General features: G+C 42.1%; 1 protein-coding gene across 1 annotated transcript in view; it reads left to right on the top strand.

The window, feature by feature from the left end:
• The window catches only part of ADGRA3 (adhesion G protein-coupled receptor A3), a 96077-nt gene extending 77227 nt beyond the window's left edge, over positions 1-18850 (top strand). Inside the window, exons 15-19 of the mRNA XM_037529999.2 lie at positions 5197-5321; positions 6423-6546; positions 12817-12962; positions 17016-17111; positions 17246-18850. Coding sequence (XP_037385896.1) covers positions 5197-5321; positions 6423-6546; positions 12817-12962; positions 17016-17111; positions 17246-18491 — 1737 coding nt within the window. The 3' untranslated portion in view covers positions 18492-18850. The remainder of the gene's footprint in view (positions 1-5196; positions 5322-6422; positions 6547-12816; positions 12963-17015; positions 17112-17245) is intronic.
• The last annotated feature ends 631 nt before the right edge of the window (positions 18851-19481 follow it).

The raw sequence follows: 19481 nt of genomic DNA, 5'->3' as shown, positions 1-19481 counted from the left end.
AGACATCCTGGAAACACACAGTTCAACAATCAACCCAGGAAGAGGGGTTCATTTGCGCAAAGAGACACAGTGAAATAGTCAGGATTTTCCTGCTTTGCCACCGACTGCCTCTTTCCACTGCACTTCATAATTTTCAGACTCTTTTTGAATTTAAAGTAATGATGATAATTTCAGTTTAGTCACTGCAACTGACAGTATTGACACAAATAATGCCTTTTCAATTTTAATGCTAATCAAGCTAATGTTTTCTGTTATTTATCATTGTTTCCACCTAATAATCTTTGGTAAAATAAGTAGTTCTTTGCCAAAGACCAGATCTTTTATTTCAAGTTTCACTTGCCTTCTGAAAATAGAACATTCCTGTCAGGTATGATTTGATGGTTATTTGAGGGGCTTGAGAGTGCTGTTACTGTTTATTTACATGGAAAAAATTTTGAGCATTTCCAGACCCCCAAAATAATCTACCAAAGTCTACTTTTGATATCAGGGGAACCTGTAATGAGACATTTGAGTGAGTCAGATAATTATGAAATTGGCCATGCAAGTTTTTATTTCATAATTATTATACTAACATTCCAGAGTATATATGTACAGATTTAGAGGAGTGGAAGCAATTACTGATGAATCTGAAAGACATTTCCTAGGGGGTTTGAGGCTCGCTTAGGGGCTAGTACACCTATATTTTTATTTCTGTACCCATTTATGAATCTGTTACTTGGATAATATTGTATTGAAGCAGTAAATATTCTTGAAATAAGATCTATTTTAGTTTTTATGAATTTTTTTTCTTTAAAAAAGAGCATTTACTGCTCAAAAGGATCTTAAAGTAAGCTTGAATTGGACTAGATTTTCCTCAACTGTTTCTTGGTTATCTCTCTGCTCCTCAACTTAGTGTAGTTCACCTTCCAAGACAGATAGACAGTGGTGTAAATGGGTTCTATAAAGGGGCATTGTTTTCAGTCACTTCCCTGAATTTATGTTTGCATGGGCCCCTGACACTGGTTAGGCCCCGCTGTTTTATGTGTCTTTTATCCTCTTGAATTTAAAGTTAGTGCTAATAGTTTAGAATTCTCTTTACAAGTAGAAGTGTTTTCTTTAGCTCTCAGTCTGGTTTCTGTAAGTTCACATTTTATTACTTTTCAGTCACCTTTCCGATTAAAGGGTGAAGTATTAATCATTCTCTCTTTGAGTTTAAAGTCTTGTCTCATTTAGGTTTTGATGATGAAATAACCTGAAATTGTGAAATACTAATGTAGAAATAATAGATGTGTGGTATTGTGTAAAATGTTCATATAGTTAATTAGAAAAAGTTGGGTAAAAGAAATGAAGCACAACACTTGCACAAAAAGCACTTTATAAACTCAAATGTTAATGACACAGTAATGTACCATGTGAAACTTCTTTATATAGTATCATTTTAAAACATTTTTGAATTTCCTAGCTATTCTCCTATACTTAATCTAATATTTTTTTTCTGAAAGAAATAAGCTATTCTTTTATCTTCATATTTTTAATCTTGTGAAAAATGTAATATACAGTTCTTTAAGGTTAAAATACAGTGCTGTGATTTTCTATTTTTGGAGAATGGCCTTGATTTTTCTTAAATATAACTGTGCCACCTAGTGGTAACAAATGTACTTGACTGAGTTTAATGACAAAATTATAATCAAGATAACACACAGAATTTTTTCAGTTGCTAATTAAATGTATTGGCAAAGTTAATAGAATCCTACCTACTCTTAAAGCTCTATCTAAGAAGAAATATTTTTTAAAAATTAGAAGTCACTTTTTTTTCTGGCAAACCTTTGAATAATAGGTAGTAATAAATAGATAACTCCAGTTTTCTTGAAAACGATCTTAAATTGTGGTTTTATAAAGCAAGTCTAAATTCCTATTTTTGCAGCTAGCTCTTAAAACTTTTCCTGATCTGGTTTTAAGGAATTTTGTATTTAAAGAAGACCAAAAATACATTTGTTTGTAAATCTCTAACAGGTACCATAACTTGGTTCATTTTCTACCCACTTTAACCCAATACAGCATAAGGTGTCATTGATATACAGAGAAAAAAGTTAAGCAGAAGTTGAGTTTGTTTGAATCATATGCTCAGAAACAGCCCATTGGGGCAGAAAGATTCACAGGAGTGGGGATGGCAAGAAAATAAAAACCTAAATAGTGTGGGCACACACAGCCTGGCCAGGTGCATGGCGTGAGTCTTCACTTCCTCTGTGGGGTGGAATTACACTGTTTCATTCTGGTTTGAATTTGCTGCTGACAAGTGGCCTCAAGCCACCTTCATAATTTCTTACTGGCCATTTGGGCGTCCCCTTTTGTGAGATTTTTGCTGAAGTCTTTCCTGTTTTTGTCCATTTTGCCTTTTTTTTTTTTTGCTTTTGTGTTTATTGAGCAAGAATTGCCAGCACAGCATGATTTGACTTGCATGTATTGTGAACTGATTACCAGAGTAAGCTTACTAACACCCATCATCTCGTATAGATACAAAAAAAAAAAAAAGAAAGAACTTTTTTTGATGAGCACTTTCACCAGTATAATTGGAAATAACTTTGATTCAGATTTCTACTTGACCAGTCTTATTTTGGACGTCTTAACTTCTTTACTGTCCTGGTCTTGTTTGTCTTAAATAGTCTTATATTCTCTTGTATTTTGCCTGAAAGTTAGGTTTTCTTATCTGGATTTATTTCCTTCCTCCCAGGAGTTTTCACACCCTGGCAAACATTTCGTCCATGGGGCCCTATCTTATCAGCTGTGGTTTGTTTACTAGTCTGTATCCAAAGGTGGAAAGCCAAGCATGGTTTTAATTTTTTTACTGGTTATATTTTAAGTGGGTAATAAGTACCTGCAGAATAGTCTCCCTTTGCTTCTTGGCTTGCAAAGCATGAACTATTTGCTCGCTGGCCCTTGATGCCTTTCTGTCCTAGTCACTCCCCAGCAGGGATTCTGTCTCATTTGGCAGGTCTGTCTGTGGGGACAACCACAGCATCCCAGTGTGCAGAAAACCAGCCCTGCCTGACCCTGGCCCAGTCCTTGTGTCTTTTGCACTCGTGCCCTGAAATTTTTAGAGCTTTGCCCATTTTTTTTCTCATAGGATGTCCCTTTCATTTGACTTTTGTGAGCTACTGATTTTTTTGAAAGTTAAATATGATCAGACATTGCAATTTGAGAACTGAGTTGACTCTGATATTTTGTTGGGTAATAAATTTCATTGGGTAATACCAATTATTACCCAGTTTGCAATCTCTCTGCCATATCCCCTGGAGGACTCTGACACTTCCTCCTCCTGCTCCTTCTGCACCCCCGCAGGTGATGGTGGGGATAGTGAAATCAGCGCCCCACTTCACAAAGCCAGCATGTAACTGGCACAGTGTCGCCAACATTTCCTGAGAAATAGAGAGCAGGTGATGTATGGAAATTCTAAAGCTACCTTCCATGGTAGCTTTCTCTAGAAATTGAGGGGTGAGTGTCTGTTCTTACTAGTATCTAACTGCTTCTCATTACCCCCTGATTTTGAATTTTCCCAGTGATGTTCTGCATTTGGGCAGAATGCAGATGCCTTGAGACCCCTCACACAGCCTCATCTTGTGGGCTTCTCTCGAGGGGGTTGTTCAAAATGTACAGTGATGGCTTCTCCTTGTCTTTCCCTCTGGGTACTTCATTGATAAACTGTCAGCCCTTCAGGGGTGGACCCTGTTCCATGTTGCCTTGCATGTCCCATTCTTGGTACAGTGACTGAACATGAGGGTGTCCGGTTAAGTTATCACCTACGTAGGTGAATTACTGGCTCTGGACTAGGCTCTGGACTCCTCGTCCTGGAACAGGCAGGCTGGCCTTCAGCTTCCCATGTGGTATCACTCTCTTCCTATTTGCTTTACTCTCCCTGCCTCCTTGGGCCTCTCATTCAGGGAGGTGAAGGGCTTGTGGAGGTGTTCCAGTGGGACTCTGTTGTCAGCTTGAAATTGTGCTAGGTGGGGATCTGCCCCTCTCTCCCTTTGTTGGGACCGTCTTCGGTCTTCATGTCTGTGTCATGGGCTCCCGTCCTGGTTGCCCCAGCTGTTCTGGTCTCAGTGCCTGTCTCATAAATGTCCTATTCAAAATACATGTTTGTGCACTTCCTGCATCCATGTCATATGTAGCTTTACAATCAGTTAGAAAGACACTCGAGTGAAGAGTCTGGTGAATCTGCAGCTTTGCCCCCTGCAGCCCTATCCTCAGGCCTGGTGTCTGTGGGCAGGGTGGAGGATCTCCCCAGCCTGTTTTGGTGCTTTATAAGGAATGTTCCCATCCACCGTGTTCATGTCAGGGGCCTCCACAGCCTCGCTCCTTTGGATCTAGTTCTCATTGCACTTTGCATGCTTTCAAATGGGACTGATAATACAGTTCTCTTTGAACCTCAGGTTTTGAAGTTTTAAAATGGGCTAATAATAACCCTAGCTCACAGGTTAATCCCTGTATAATGCTGCAGCAGCGCCTAGATTATGGTACATGCTGTGTAATAATTACTCTTGTTGGCAGTTCTGAGTTTTATGCCCTTTGCTCCCACAGCCACACTGCCCTCAGCTTTGTCAAACGTGGTTGGGGTCTGACTGTGCATCTGTCTCCTTTGTGACATGCAGCTTCGCAAGGGCAGGCCTCATGTGTCACCATGAATGTCCCCAGTGCCATCTACCCTCTGGGTCCATTGTGTTTGTAGAGTGTGACTCTTGACTAGGGATGATTGGAGAAGTATATTTTGGCTTTGTTGACTTACCAGCTGGTGACTGTGCAGCATGATGAGAGGCATGAAAGGACTTTAAAAAGTGGAAAATCTGCGTTGCTCTTCCTTCTAAATCATCCACACGTAGGATGCTGTTTTCTCTCCCGTGGTCCTCATAACAATGTCAATATTGTGACTTCCAAAGCAGTTGGTCTAGTGTGGCATCAAGAGTGTGTATGGAGATATGTGGTGTGCACACATACACAGACACACACACACACAAACACACACACAAACACACACTGAATAGTTAACACAGTGAAAGTTAAGAAGTGGAGGGAAGTAGCCTGAAACATTAGAATGTGGATAACATGAAGAGTTGCAGAACCAGTGTTTCTTTAATCAGTGTGTTTTAGTCACTGGAGAAAATCTCACAAGTCCTATATCCAAAGAAGAGCACCTGAGCAATGCTTGCTTTTTTCTCCCAGGATTTGACAGGATCTGAGCTGTACACCCAGGCGGCCAGTCTCCTGCACCCTGTGGTTTACACAACAGCCATCATTCTACTCTTGTGCCTCCTTGCGGTCATCGTCAGCTATGTGTACCATCACAGGTAAGAGAGAACGTGGCCAACCCAAACCTATGCACTTGCACTTGGAGGAGCTTGTTTCATTTTAATTAGGGTAAAACTGAGTTTAATACTATGCTCTCCATTCACAGTGAGAGTGATTACTTTAGAATGCAATTTGGGACATAAGTAATTATAGTACATGAGACGGACACGTCCTCTTTTTACAGCATCCAGTCGGTTTGCTGAGTCTGGATTTAGGAAAGAATATGCACGTATGTGTTGGAGGCTGGGCCTGGGACAGGGGAGCAACAGGGGGTGAGGGGGAAGACTCCTGAAGAGGTGTCTTCCAGAACCAATGCTGCTATTTCTGACTTGTTGCCTTTTGTGATAACCTTTATTTTATAGATGGCATTTTGAGAAAGTTGGGCATTTATGTATGGGATACGGTTTTTGTTAATTGGAGGCAAAGCTAAAGGCACCTTTACTTTCATAGTAAGAAGTAATAAACTGAAAGTATTTGCTAAGTAGAAATTCACTTTACAGTAGGTTTTGCAAGAATTATTTGCCTGTTAGTTCCTAAGCACACATTCATATTACAAGAGGTTTTGCTAGAATGTATTTTCCTCTTTAAGCTAGACAGATATGACATTTCTTGACATTTTGTTAAGAAACAAAAGGAGATTTTGATGTAAAAAAAAGGAAAGAAAGAAAGACTTGAGCATTTCATTATGAGAGACCAGGGAGAAAGGCACCGGGCTCGCAGACCGTGTTCCCTGCTAGGTCAGGGAATGTCGAGATTGGCGCCTTGCAGAAATCTCAGGAGGCAAACAAATATCCCAGCTGTCATAACTAGTAGAAGCCCACTTTTCTTATTATGGGAATTCGTTTAGCCTTTAGTGGGTGCAGTTATTCCATGAGTGACTGGTCTCTTTAGTGTCTGAAGTTAAATGTTAAGAAACAGGATTGAGGTCAGTAATTTCTCCAAAAGTTTGTGTGTGTGTGTTTGTGTGTGATGTTTGAACATCAAACATTTAAATTTGGTCTCGTTGCAGTTAAAATTGTTAACTTGGAGAGGGGTTTCCCGGTGGCCTGCTTCCAGTGCACTAGCCTGGAAATTAATATATTCCCTTTTCTTTTTAACAGTTTGATTCGAATCAGTGTCAAGGGTTGGCACATGCTTGTGAACTTGTGCTTCCATATTCTCCTGACCTGTGTGGTGTTTGTGGGAGGAATAACCCAAACCCGAAATGCCAGTGTCTGCCAGGCGGTGAGTTCAAGTGAATAATAGAAATGGAAAAAGAAAATTGTCTTAGAAAACTACTTCATCTGTTTTGTGAACAGTGGAATGCAAAATGTTTCCTTAATGTTTGTTTTTCTTTAATTAAACTCGCACAGCTTACTGCAAGTTTTAAAATACCATCTCAGAACTGAATATATGACTTAAGGAGCTTGTGTCTTTATCTTTGGGAATCTCGGGCTACTTGGTTTGTGTGCTCTCATGCCAAACATTTAATGTAAAAGACATGATAAAATCCTGACCCTGGTTGAAGGAGACGTAGAGTGGGGATAGTGTCCTCCTAGTTCTTGGGCCTTAGGAGACTATGGTCTTAAAACTGGCCCTGAGAATAGGGAGAGATCAGTCACTCGACATGGCAGAATGACGCAGAAGCAGCTTCACGTGGAACCGGCTGGGTGAAGCGAGGCTACTATGCAGCACAATGAGCAGGAAAATTATATGTGGAAAAGATGAAAATGGACCTTACCTCAGGCCATATTAAAAACAAGTGAATTCTGGGTAGATGGAAAACTTCTATGTCTAAGCCAGAATGTTAAAATTTTTATTAGAAAATATTATAAACCTTGGGATAAGGAAAGATGTTTTCAGTGTGACACCAAAAGGCATAACTAGAAGAGAGGTACATTTAACTAAATACAAAAATTATGTTACGATTCCTTAAAAGTAAAAAGAGAACTTACAAATTGGAGGTCTTTTCAATATGTATAGTAGGCAGAACATTGGAACAAAAGTGTATTAAAGTACAGTGAGTGAGAAGGTCAGCACAATCCAGCGATGTGCTTATGGATAGAAGGTTCTCGGAGTACATACCCTGAGCCCTGGTGCGTGGGAAGAGATGCCCAGCATCACCGGTGACCACAGAGATGACGCCTTAGACCACACTGGTTACCATTTTATGCCTTTTCCATTGGCAAAGGTTAAGCCTGAAGTTAATCCACATGTGGATTCACAGGACCTTTCGTTCATGTGGCTGTGAGTGTAAGAGGAGGGCCCTAGGGAACTTGACTTTCTGAGGTTGACCAATCACAGACTGCTGGGCACGGAAAAAGTCGTCCACGTGGAACAGACACGGGCATGTGGGTAAACCAGGGTCATGAATCGACACAGCAGCACCAACAAGAGTAAAAACCCCAAGAAACCCAAATGGCCATCCCTGAGGACGTCAGTGAGTAGCTATGCCACTGTGTTAGCCAAAGCTAATGAACTTCTACAGTGCATAACAGAGCAACTGAGCCTTGGAAAAGTAAGTGAACAAAGTTAGTCCCATAACTTACTGTCACTCGGATGTCTTTTACTATTATGAAAATAAGAAGCAGTAAACTTTTAATGAAATATGTAGGTGCAATAAAACTGTATTAAAAAGGAAAGCAGAGGAATAGTAAATGCAGGATAGCAGGTGGTGGTTACATTGGGTGATTAGGGTCATATGATTTGATGTAGGTTGTTGTCAAGGTGTTTCCGATAGATTCTTAGATACTTTTGTTTTTAGGTTTTTTGGCTATTTGTTTTGTTGTTGTTGTTGTTTGAGGTAACATTGGCGCTCAACAATATATGTACTTCAGAGAAGTAGGACCACACCCTGCATGTCACCACTGCACCCCCACCACCAAGGCACCCAGAGTCCACCATAATCCATTGGGACCCTTCCCCCCACTTCCTTCTCCAGCTTCCCCTTCCCCATCTGGTATTCTCAATTTATTCTCAGATTTACAGAGTTTCTTACTGGTTTGGTTTTGTCTGACCCTTTGCTTTGTTCTCTGTTTTCCACGTATTATTAGCACCATCCGGTGTTGGCCTTTTTCTTTCTGGCTTGCATGTTAATAATAACTTATTCATTACATGAAAGCAAGTGATACTGGCTCAATCATTAAAATACGTTTTGAGGCATTCTAGGATGAAAAGGAGAGTGATTGCACTGAATTATCCAGGACTCTAGAACAACCGATCATTTGTTAAAGACATACCGAAAAGGGGGAAAAGCCTATCTTTTGATATTTACAAATGTTAACATATTTCCATCTGTTTTTACATTTTTCTTCCTCCTTCTGTATAAGACATAATATCATTCTGGTTTTTCTGTCAGTATTAATCCATACTGTATACCTCAGATCCCACTTAAAATGCTTGGGTATGAGAATTAACAAAGGACTAAGTGACCTGAGAGTTCCCGGCACACAATCAGTGCTCAGTAGATGTTTGGTGTTACTACTCCTGTTATTACTGGTGAAGTGACCTCTCTGCCCTACACAATGTAGGCCTGAAACATGCTGGAAACAAAAGTCTGGAGCCTATAAGAACTCAGGGAATAGTTCTTGCATCAACTTAATACACGTACATTAGAGAATAGTTCTCTTTTCCTGGTGTTTGCCTTTTCATGGCTGATTCCCACTTAACAGTTGGCTTTCCTCAGACGTAGTGTCTCTCACCTCCCCTCATTATCCTTGGTGATGATTAAAATTCCATGGTGCCTACAACACTTAGTGACACGTTTTTATTCACTGTCCCTGGACTCTACACTTTCTTGACCATCAGCTCTCTGAGGGGGGCAGGGATTCTGCTGATTTGATCCACCAGTATTTATCAAGGTATTGGCCCAGAACCAGACACATAGTAGGTGCTTGGTAAATATTTATTGCCTGAATGAACTAAAAAGTACCTCTGTTGGTAAGTAGTAGAAATCACTCAACCTGGGTACCATATTGAGCACACACTGTTAGGAGTGTGCTCAGCACACAGCTGTAGTAATCATCTCAGTTTTAACTAAAAATATTCATTGATTTCTTGAAGCAGACACAAAAATTTATTTCAGTAAGGAATAGAAAGAGACCATTGTAAAGACGATTGCCTTCCTCTGCCTGGAATGGTATTTTATTTCTAGAATGAAATGGAGAAGAATTGCACTGAGTTTTCTGGGCTTCAGAATGAGTGACTGTTGGCTTCTAAAGATTTACAAGGTGGGGGGTTGGGGTACATCTTTCGATGTTTTTACAAGTCATTTTCTTCTGATTTTGCAATACTAAAGATGAAACATTATTCTTGTTATTCCTGACACAGACACGACTGCCTTCATTTCTGTTACAAAACTCAATTCAGTTAGTAGCCAGCTGAGAGGAGACTGGTAGCATGTCTAGGACTCTTGTAAGTAGGTTCTAAATCTTTGTCTAAAGGAACAGTTTGTAAGACTAGTTACTATGCCTGGTTGGGACTTAATGATTCTTCTATAAAATGATGTGTTGGCTGGTGACATTAAGGGATCACTGAAGTTACCTCTGAAACAAGGGTAACCTGTTGCATGTAGTTTTGCATATGCACATAAGTGGTACAGTTTCATCTCCCTTTTAGGGCTCGCATAATCTTTTTATTTTTAAGATTTATTGATTTATTATTCATTTATTTATATAAGCACTGGGTACGGTCAGAAGCATGGGAGGGTGAGAGAATTCACCAGAGCCAGAGTGGGGAACAGAGCAGGCAGAAGGACCGAAGTACACTGCTGAGGGGAGCAGCGGGCTGCAGGAGAGGTCTGCACGCCATGTGGGACCCTCCTCCAGTGGCCGGGGAGCAGCCGGGGATTGAACCGGCGCTGCAGAGGCTGTGGGCAGCTTCGCAACCCAGTGCTCACTGCGCCACCGGGGAGGCCCAGGGCTCACATATTCTATTGATAGTTGATGGGGGTCTGATATGGTTCCTCCTCCTTCTTCCCCTACCCCCCACAGTGATTGGTTGAGGCAATCTCAAGCCAGGTACTTCCTACTCTGGTTCTTCAGTCAGTTCTAGAGGGTCCTTGGGTGCTTTCCTTTGCAAAAGGAACTAAAGGAGAAATATGAAGTTGAGAAATAGCATAGAAGGGGCTGCTGGCTCAAGGTCAGGAAGAATCTGGGTTCTGGCTCATCATGTGTTGCCAAATATTTGTTTGCTCATTAACTTTCTGGACCCTGGTTTCCCTCGCTACACGGTGACAGGATTTGGCTGGATCTAATTTACCTACCTTGTTGCCCTTTCTACCCCATGATTTAATCTGTTAGCAACAGTGCCAGCTATAAGGGCATCTGAGAAGATTTAATCAGTGACTGTTAAGAGCTCTTTACTTAGTCACTACTGCCAATGATTTGTCTTAACGTTCATATTAACTTTAGAAGATAACTACATCATCATTTATTTTATAAAGATAGAAACTTAGATTCTTAGAGAATTGAAGTAAGTTTTCCCCTATCACTGAGGCTGTCGGGTATCTGAGGTATGAAAACTTCACCAGTAATAGACCTTACCTTTTGGAGTCAACATCAGTAATTTATCTTGTTGGTCTCTGATTCTATGAGCCCATCCCTTATCACTGTACTTCACTAGGTTTTGGGACCAGAGTGGATTTGTAGAAGGGATAAGGGCTTGGAAACCAACAGATTAGAATACCTTCTCTACTACGTTTGTAATTGTGCCTTTATTTCTTGTGGACTATGTGGTGATTTGCTTAACCTGTTCCTTGAGTATATCAGTCTCCAAAATTCCATTATTGGTAAGAATTGTTTTAGTGGAAGAATTTGGTATTTGGTATCTTTCAAGTCTGAACACGTCCCTGAAAATTTAACAATTCTGTGGTAAACACTTTGATATGTAAGTTGAGTTTTCCAAACTCTTAGCGCTAAAAAAGAAAATTCCCCATCTTATATCTCCTGTCTTATATTTTTAGCTTCTATTTTTAAACTTACTTTCTAGCCCAGTCTTATCCTGTGGACGTCTGAATCAGAAAAAACTCCACCAATAATAGAACCTACCTTTTTGAGTCAACATGAGTGATTTATCTTGAATTTTTTAGTTTCTTTGCACTGAATTCATTTATACTATTTTTACTTATAGTATATGGTGTGACTCCAGAGACCTCAAAAGGTTATTATATGCTTTTTGTTCCACTTCTGTCTGAAAGTTTGCCTTTCCAGTGCAGTCAGCAAAACTAATGGGATCCAAGAGCCATTGTGCTCTTTAAGAAGAAGAAAACTGAATTTTTTTTTTTTTCTCAGTTTGGCCAAACCAGACAGATTCACAGCATTTGCAGAATCACTGCAAGGTTACCTGCTGTGGGACTGCCTAGGACTTTCATGTTGCCAAGTTTCAGCTGCAGTTTGGGTTCCATTAAAATGAACTCTAGACAACGTATATAAATGTTTCTGTTATTGGCATAGGTTTAATGATGTCAAACAATTTAATTGTCTTGATTTAGAGAACCATTTTTTTTATAATGAAGTTTTTTTTTTTTTTTTGAAGATTTTCCTTCATAGGATTTTTTCCTGCAATAATTATAAAGGAGATATATCAAAAAGATGGTAATAAAACTGAATTATGTCCTTAATGCTCCAATAATGCATGTATTCTTTTTTCTTCAAATAGAACTGCTCACCCTCATGCTTACCCCCCATCTAGGAACTCTATCTTCAACTCAAGTTGCTTCAAGAACAGGTCATACGACAAGCATGTTCTCCATCATTCTTTAGGGAGAAACTTAGTGTCATTTATCTATATTGTCCCTCCTTTTATTGAGCACCTATTATGTCCCAGGTCTTGTGCCCTACCATCATCCCTGCAAGAAAACTAGAGGCGTTTATTGACAATCCCCTCACTATTCAAATGAAGAAAATTCATTTCTGAGAGCTGACATTATATATAATTTTCCTAAAATTATACTCTTAATAATACTCTCCATTGACAAATGAAGGACCCTTACACTTGAGATGTTAGGTTACTTTGCTAAGGTATCACAGTAGGTAAGGAATTGATCATAGTTTTAAAATCAGACATTTTTTATATCAGAGTTCACCCTTTTAACCGCTGATAATGTTCTATTGCTCTCCTACCACTAAACTATATAAAAGCTCTGAACTAGCCCTCAGGTCTCATATGCTAAATCTGCAACTTTGCCCTCTACTTATCCTTGCCCTTCACTTCCTCCTTAAAATGGGCTTCAGAGATGGCCTCTATGAGAAGCACAACTTTGTATAATATCCAGGAGCCAATTCATGGTGCATTAAGAAGCATCTTGGTTGTGAGTTGTATTCCGCAGCCCTCCTAAATCCAGCTGTGGCATCATTGCAGGCAGGTGTTGTTCATTACAACAAACCTTCACACAGTTTTTGAATCAGAGTTTTAAAAGTTACTTTCCAATCTAATAAACCTTAGTGGCAGCTACTATACTTAGTGGTTGAATGGATTTTTTTCCTTTTAGTTTATAGTCTTCAATCTTCTTTCCAGGTTGGAATAATTCTCCACTATTCCACCCTTGCCACAGTACTATGGGTGGGAGTGACAGCTCGAAATATCTATAAACAAGTCACTAAAAAATCTAAAAGATGCCAGGACCCGGATGAACTGCCGCCTCCACCAAGACCAATGCTCAGGTACCTCATGTCTTTGTTGACTGCATTAGGTTAAAGTTCAGTTTTGTTTCATTGAAGCACAGTCCCAACCATCAGTGATGAGTAAGTTTTGGAAAGTCAAAGACTGGATTTGTCGGTCTGTCTGCCTGGATTTGAATCCTGCAGCTGGGGACCTCTGCCTCGCCATGCCTGCCTGGCTCCTCTGTAAGCTGGGAATTGTTCTACCTCATAGACCTGATGTATTGGTGGCAGCCACCCCACCCCCATGCCAACACAGAATGCTCCCACACTAGCTGGCATCTGCAGTTCCACTCAGCTCTGACGCTGGCTACTAGGAGGGACTGTTAGATTCCACAGGTAAAGGTCAGGCCCCAAGATTCCCCTCCCCAAGATAGCAGTCAGGTGTCAAATTTATGACCTAACTTCTGACCAACAGCTGTAAAAGTTGGAGCTTCCCAAGGCCTCCTCCTTGGGTTTAATTTTCTAGAGCAACTCAATCCGGGAGACACATTAATTCACTAGAGTGCTGATTTATTTTAAAAGGATGTAACTCTGGGACAATCAAGCAGAAGAGATGCATAGGGCAAGGAATGGGGAAAGGACATGGAGCTTCCACCATCATTTTCCCCAAACTTCCCAAATCAGTTTTTCCCAGAAGCTCTCTGAACCCCATCCTTTGGGTTTTTATTTATAGCGGCTTCCCTGCAAAGGCTTGATTGATGAACTGGCCATTTTCCTTTCTTGAATTCAATCTCCAGCTCTCTCCCATGCCAGGACATCTGGAGGTAGGACTGAAAATTTCAGTTCTGCAGTCACACAATTGATTTCCCTGTCAACTAGCACCCATCTTTGGGTGTCTCATTCACATAACAAGACACCTTTACCACTCTCATTACTGGAAATTCCAAGGGTTTTGAGGTCTCTGAGCCTGCAACTGTGGGGGGAGACAGGAGACAGATGAGAAATATAGTTTGATCATCTGCATGACCCAATACATATTTCTTAGAGATCATAGTATCACCAGCATAAATGATTTAATGTACAAAACATTTAAAATGGTACTGACCCTATAATATAATAGGCCCTATGACAATGTTAGCTTTTTTTATTTCCTTGAGGTCATGTCATAGATTTTAATCTATCCAAGTATATGTCAGTTTTTATTGTCCTCTACAGAAGACAAAACAGTTTTGGAACAGTGCCCTTCCTACTCATTGTAATAAAAAAAGGTGTCAATAAATTATCATACTGGAGGGTGAAAATCTATCGGTGGTGACTGAATTTATTGAATGCCAGACATATACCTGGCACTGGCCAGGGACTGAAAGAACATGTCTAGCCCTTGAGGGGTTTACAGTCTGGGAAGATCCAACCCCCATCGTGGGCTGGATAAGAACAGGGGTGCAGATAGCTCGTTGAAAGTGCAAGCTGAGGAACCATTCATGGGGTGGCAAAGGGGGTGTTAGGGAATGCTTGACCACAGACACACGCCTTCCTTAGTTGTTAGAACACAGGGTAGAGGTGCCACTTCAGATCTAGGATTATGTGGTGAACTGGGATGACTTTCAGAAATACAGTTTGTCTGGAACCATGATGGGTAGCAGGAACTCAGGGTAAAAGCTGAATTTAGGCCTTTGGGGACCATGTTAAAATATGGGCAGCCACTGAGGATTTGTATTTAAGGTGTCTTGAGAAGAACAACTGTCTGAGGAATAAGGAATTCTGCCGAGGTCGGTGGGATGTCCCCTTAGGCTGAAACTATTGGGTTGTTGGAAAAGTCATGATGTATTTTTTCTGTTTTCTATGCAAAAATGTGTCATGACTTTTCCAACAACCCAATAAAACAGAGGCAGAGAAAATGCAAAGGACAGCTGTTCCAGAGACTTAAGGCTTTATCTCTAGGGTCGATGACTAGCTGGATTTAAGAGATGTGTGAGGGAGAGAAATTCAAAGTTAACTGCAACTTGTATATAGTAGTTAGCTGGGTGCCTCATCAGGTGGTACTTCTGAGGATATATAGTGTAGGGAAGGTTGAGGGGTGGGGTGGGAGGCCAACTGCAGACAAGACAGGCTCCCCAGAAGGTTCTCCTGGAACATTCACAGAGAAGTTGAGTTCCCCATGCTCTGGGCAGAATAGGGGACATTTCTGAACAGACTGTCCCTGGAAGGAACTGGCTAAGAAAAGAGTGATCCCCAGGCCATGTTGATGTTTAATAGATGAATCACAGAAAATAATGACAAGACTTGAAAGAGAAGCCTGAGAAGATTTGGGAGAGACTGGTTTCGTGGCTGATGAGGGGCAGCAGGATTGCATGGTCAGAGTTGGCTTCTAGGATAAGAGATTTGATGCCCCTGCCGCTTGCTTGAAAGAACTGAGAGATGGCTTTTGACCGAGACACTTGGGAGGCTTCCCCCACGCAGCTCTTCCTTCTGGGTTCTGAGACAAACTCAAAGGGTAATAAGTAAAAGGCTTTTTATGCTCCAAACGCTACACTGTCCTCATGTGACCCAAGGCACCTCCTTTTTTCTAGACAGTGCAAGTTCTACTTTCTAGAACACCTACCTTAAGTGTCCTTGAGCTTAAGGAAAGCCCAGCAAAGTGCTGTGGGGGGTGGGTAGGGGTTCACCTGGGAGTGTCCTGTGTGGACAGAAGGCAGGGACTTACCTGGGAGTGTCCGGGTGGAGGTGGGTGCAGTGCTCACCTGTGAATCTTCTAGCCCCAGAGAGGGCAGTTTCAGAAGAAGGTCAGTGGAAGCAGCCTCAGGATGTGGTGTTGAAAGTGAAGCAGATGTTGGGGGAGATATATCCAATAGTTTGTCCCAAAAGGGCAAAAAGTTGTAGTGGAAGGAAATTTTAGGAGTTGGGGAAGTCTTGAACCTATTTGTAGGCTGAAAATACAAAAGCAATGAATATTAATAGGGATTAATTGATAACAGTTCGTCCTGGAGGGAGGATGGGGGAGATTCATCAAGGGTGGTGTAACCCAGGTTTTGTCTGCCATGCAATGCTGGAAACTGCCCACGTGAGTCAGTGTAATAGGAAGAAGATGCGGGGCACATCTGCTGACCTTCCTGGGGCTGTGGCATAGAAGACAGGACTTGGGTTTTGTGGGGTGATGAGCTGTCTTTGAGCAGCTCTAATACCACATTTCAGGGTTCTAGTAATTGAGCATGACCAGGGAACGGAGTATGGCGTGTGCTGTGAATAGTGTCTTTATCCGGCCGGCTGTGTCTCAGGGAGCAGCAGTGCAGAATTGAGACTGGCTGTGGTGGGGTTTGCAGGGAGTGACCACATGGGCAGAAAGTTCCCTGCCCCTTTTTTCAGAGGCCCAATGCAGCTCTGGCCAAAACACTTTTCTTCATGGGACCAGCCACCACTGTGTACACGTGCATTTTTACTGCACTGACATTTTTCTTTGCCCCCCTGCCGGCCTTTGGGAAATGGGCCGGGAAGGGCCTGTGCTGGGCGTGCAGTCCTGGCATCCATGCCTTTAATGCCAGTGCCCTGGGGCTGAGCACTCACAGCGGCAGGACAACCTGGGACATGCAGGCTTCGCTGTAGAGAATTAAAATGTCGTGGTGTATTTTGTCTGAGCTGGCCACAGCGAGATCTTACAGTCTGTTTCGTGATGGACTAACTTTCTGGTCACCCGTTGAATCTGAGGAGCCAGTGCCTCTTAAAAAAAGGGAAACCCAACCCTGTCCTTCATAGCTGAGTGTCACTTTGTCCACCGGGTGGCAGAAGCTCACCAGCTTTCCTGAGCTTGCAAACTTCCTTGATCTGTGTTTTAAAAAAGAAATCCAAACAAAAATTTCAAAAAAGTCACTGCTAACAAATTGCTAACAAAGTAGCTTCCAGAGCTAATCTTCAATTTATTAAGGGCACAGGGATAATAATTAGTATTGTAATACTAACTGTAACAATAGAATTAATTAATCTGTAGTAACTATTGGCAAGAGTTACTGACTAATTAATCGTCTTCGATCTAGGGTAGAACTCTGGTGGTGCTGAGCTACCATGACAGAGACACCTTAATAAATTACAAGTGATAGCTGCTCTTTCCATCACGTCTAGGTTTTACCTGATCGGGGGCGGCATTCCCATCATTGTCTGTGGCATAACAGCAGCAGCAAACATCAAGAATTACGGCAGCCGGCCAAGTGCACCCTAGTGAGTATTATGTATTTTCCGGCATACCTGACCAAATCGCTTCTTTTAACTATTTCCCAGGCCCTGATATTTACCGCGTTTTCTTAGTTTCTTGCCCTGTCGGCATCTCAGCGGTTCACCTTTCTCTTTCCTAGTTGCTGGATGGCGTGGGAACCCTCTCTGGGGGCCTTCTACGGGCCTGCCAGCTTCATCACCTTTGTGAACTGTATGTACTTCCTCAGCATATTTATCCAGCTGAAAAGACACCCCGAGCGCAAATATGAGCTCAAGGAGCCCACCGAGGAGCAGCAGAGGTTGGCAGCCAATGAGAATGGCGAAGTGAATCACCAGGACTCACTGTCTCTGTCTCTCATCTCCACGTCAGCACTGGAAAACGAGCACACGTTCCACTCTCAGCTTTTGGGGGTCGGCCTCACCTTGCTCTTCTTTGTCGCTCTGTGGACATGTGGGGCCCTGGCTGTCTCACTGTACTACCCTCTGGACTTGGTTTTTAGCTTCTTTTTTGGAGCCACCTGTTTAAGCCTCAGTGCCTTCATCGTGATCCACCACTGTGTCAACCGGGAGGACGTGAGGCTGGCGTGGATCATGACGTGCTGCCCTGGCCGGAGCTCGTACTCCGTGCAAGTGAACGTGCAGCCCCCCAACTCCAGCGGGACCAACGGAGAGGCAGCCAAGTGCACCAACAGCAGCGCGGAATCTTCCTGTACCAACAAGAGCGCATCCAGTTTCAAAAATTCCTCCCAGGGCTGCAAACTCACCAACCTGCAGGCGGCAGCGGCCCAGTGCCACGCCAACGCTGTCCCCGTGAGCCCCACGCCCCAGCTCGACAACAGCCTGACGGAGCACTCCGTGGACAACGACATCAAGATGCACGTGGCGCCGCTCGAGGTCCAGTTTCGAACAAATGTGCACCCTGGCCGCCATCATAAAAACAGAAGTAAGGGCCACCGGGCCAGCAGACTGACGGTGCTGCGGGAGTATGCCTACGACATCCCCACCAGCGTGGAGGGCAGCGTGCAGAATGGGGCGCCCAAGAGCCGGCCGGGCAACAGCGAAGGCCACTCGCGGAGCCGCAGGGCTTACCTCGCCCACAGAGAGAGGCAGTACAACCCGCCCCAGCAGGACAGCAGCGATGCCTGCAGCACCACCCTGCCCAAGAGCGGCAGGAACTTTGAAAAGCCTGTGTCAACCAGTAGTAAGAAAGAGGGGCCGAGGAAGCCCACGGCCGTTGAACTTGAAAGTCAGCAGAAGTCTTATGGCCTCAACTTGGCCATTCAGAATGGACCAATCAAAAGCAGCGGGCAGGATGGACCCTTGCTGGGCGCGGACAGCACTGGCAACGTGAGGACTGGGTTGTGGAAACACGAAACCACTGTGTAGGGCTGCTGAGCTCCCAGGCAGAAGTCCATGCAGACTGTGATAGCACATTCCTGTAAGCTACGGACTCCTGAAGACAAACCGTTTACAGCCCCCTTAGGGATTAAAAGAATTCTTGAATAAACTACTAAGTTTTGGATTTTATGTATTTTATCCCTCTCCCCACCCCCCAGTTGTTGCTTTTGTAATGAATTTTCAAAGAAACCTTTCAAGCATTGTTTTAGTGATCAGAGCACCAGCAAGACATTTTGGGAATCTGAAATGTAATTTTGCGGAGTCTATAATATCTACTTGACATTTCAGGCTTGTATTTAATACAATAAATAGATGTTTGTCACTGTTTCAAGCTTATATTTTTATGTTTTACCATAGAAGCCTTGAGTTTGATTTTAATGACGTTTCTACATTGGGATATTTTAATGAAATTATACATAAATCAGTTAACAAATGTTTTATATGATTAGTGCCACCAACTAGGACATAGAAGTCAAAGTGATTTTTGACTTTATGTATTTTATTAGTTTTAAATGTTACAGTTTCCTCAAAAGATCTTATAGAATTTTTTTTTTGTAAGTAGAAATGTAGAAAAAGCCTTTTCTAGATTGCAACGCTTTTGCCATATCACTTTTAGCCTATTAATACTTATTGCATACTACTGTGGCTTTTAAATGGTTTTGATTTAGTTTTCTTCTATTTTTTTACAGCACATACATTATTCCTGAAGGTAAATGAAAAGATACCATGTAAGGTTCCTATGCATATATTCTGGATTCATTGATAATGGCTCCTAGCTTAATTGTGCTGTTGTTTTGTATCATCTTATTCCATTTTATAACCTGCTCCTCTGACTTGGGGAAAACATTTTATTCCTTTTTCTTACTTCTTCACAAGAAGTGAGCAGTTTTCCCTCCTGAAATGTTGATCATTCATTTCAGCATTTGTTAATTTAATCATTTTGTTGGTAACTAAAAGAAGAGAAATTTGGGGTTGGAG

This window comes from Talpa occidentalis, unplaced genomic scaffold (genome assembly GCF_014898055.3).
Source record: "Talpa occidentalis isolate TD23 unplaced genomic scaffold, MPIMG_talOcc4v2.1 talOcc4.6, whole genome shotgun sequence".
In the NCBI taxonomy this organism is placed as follows: Eukaryota; Metazoa; Chordata; class Mammalia; order Eulipotyphla; family Talpidae; genus Talpa; species Talpa occidentalis.
This window is presented reverse-complemented; position numbering and strand designations above follow the sequence as displayed.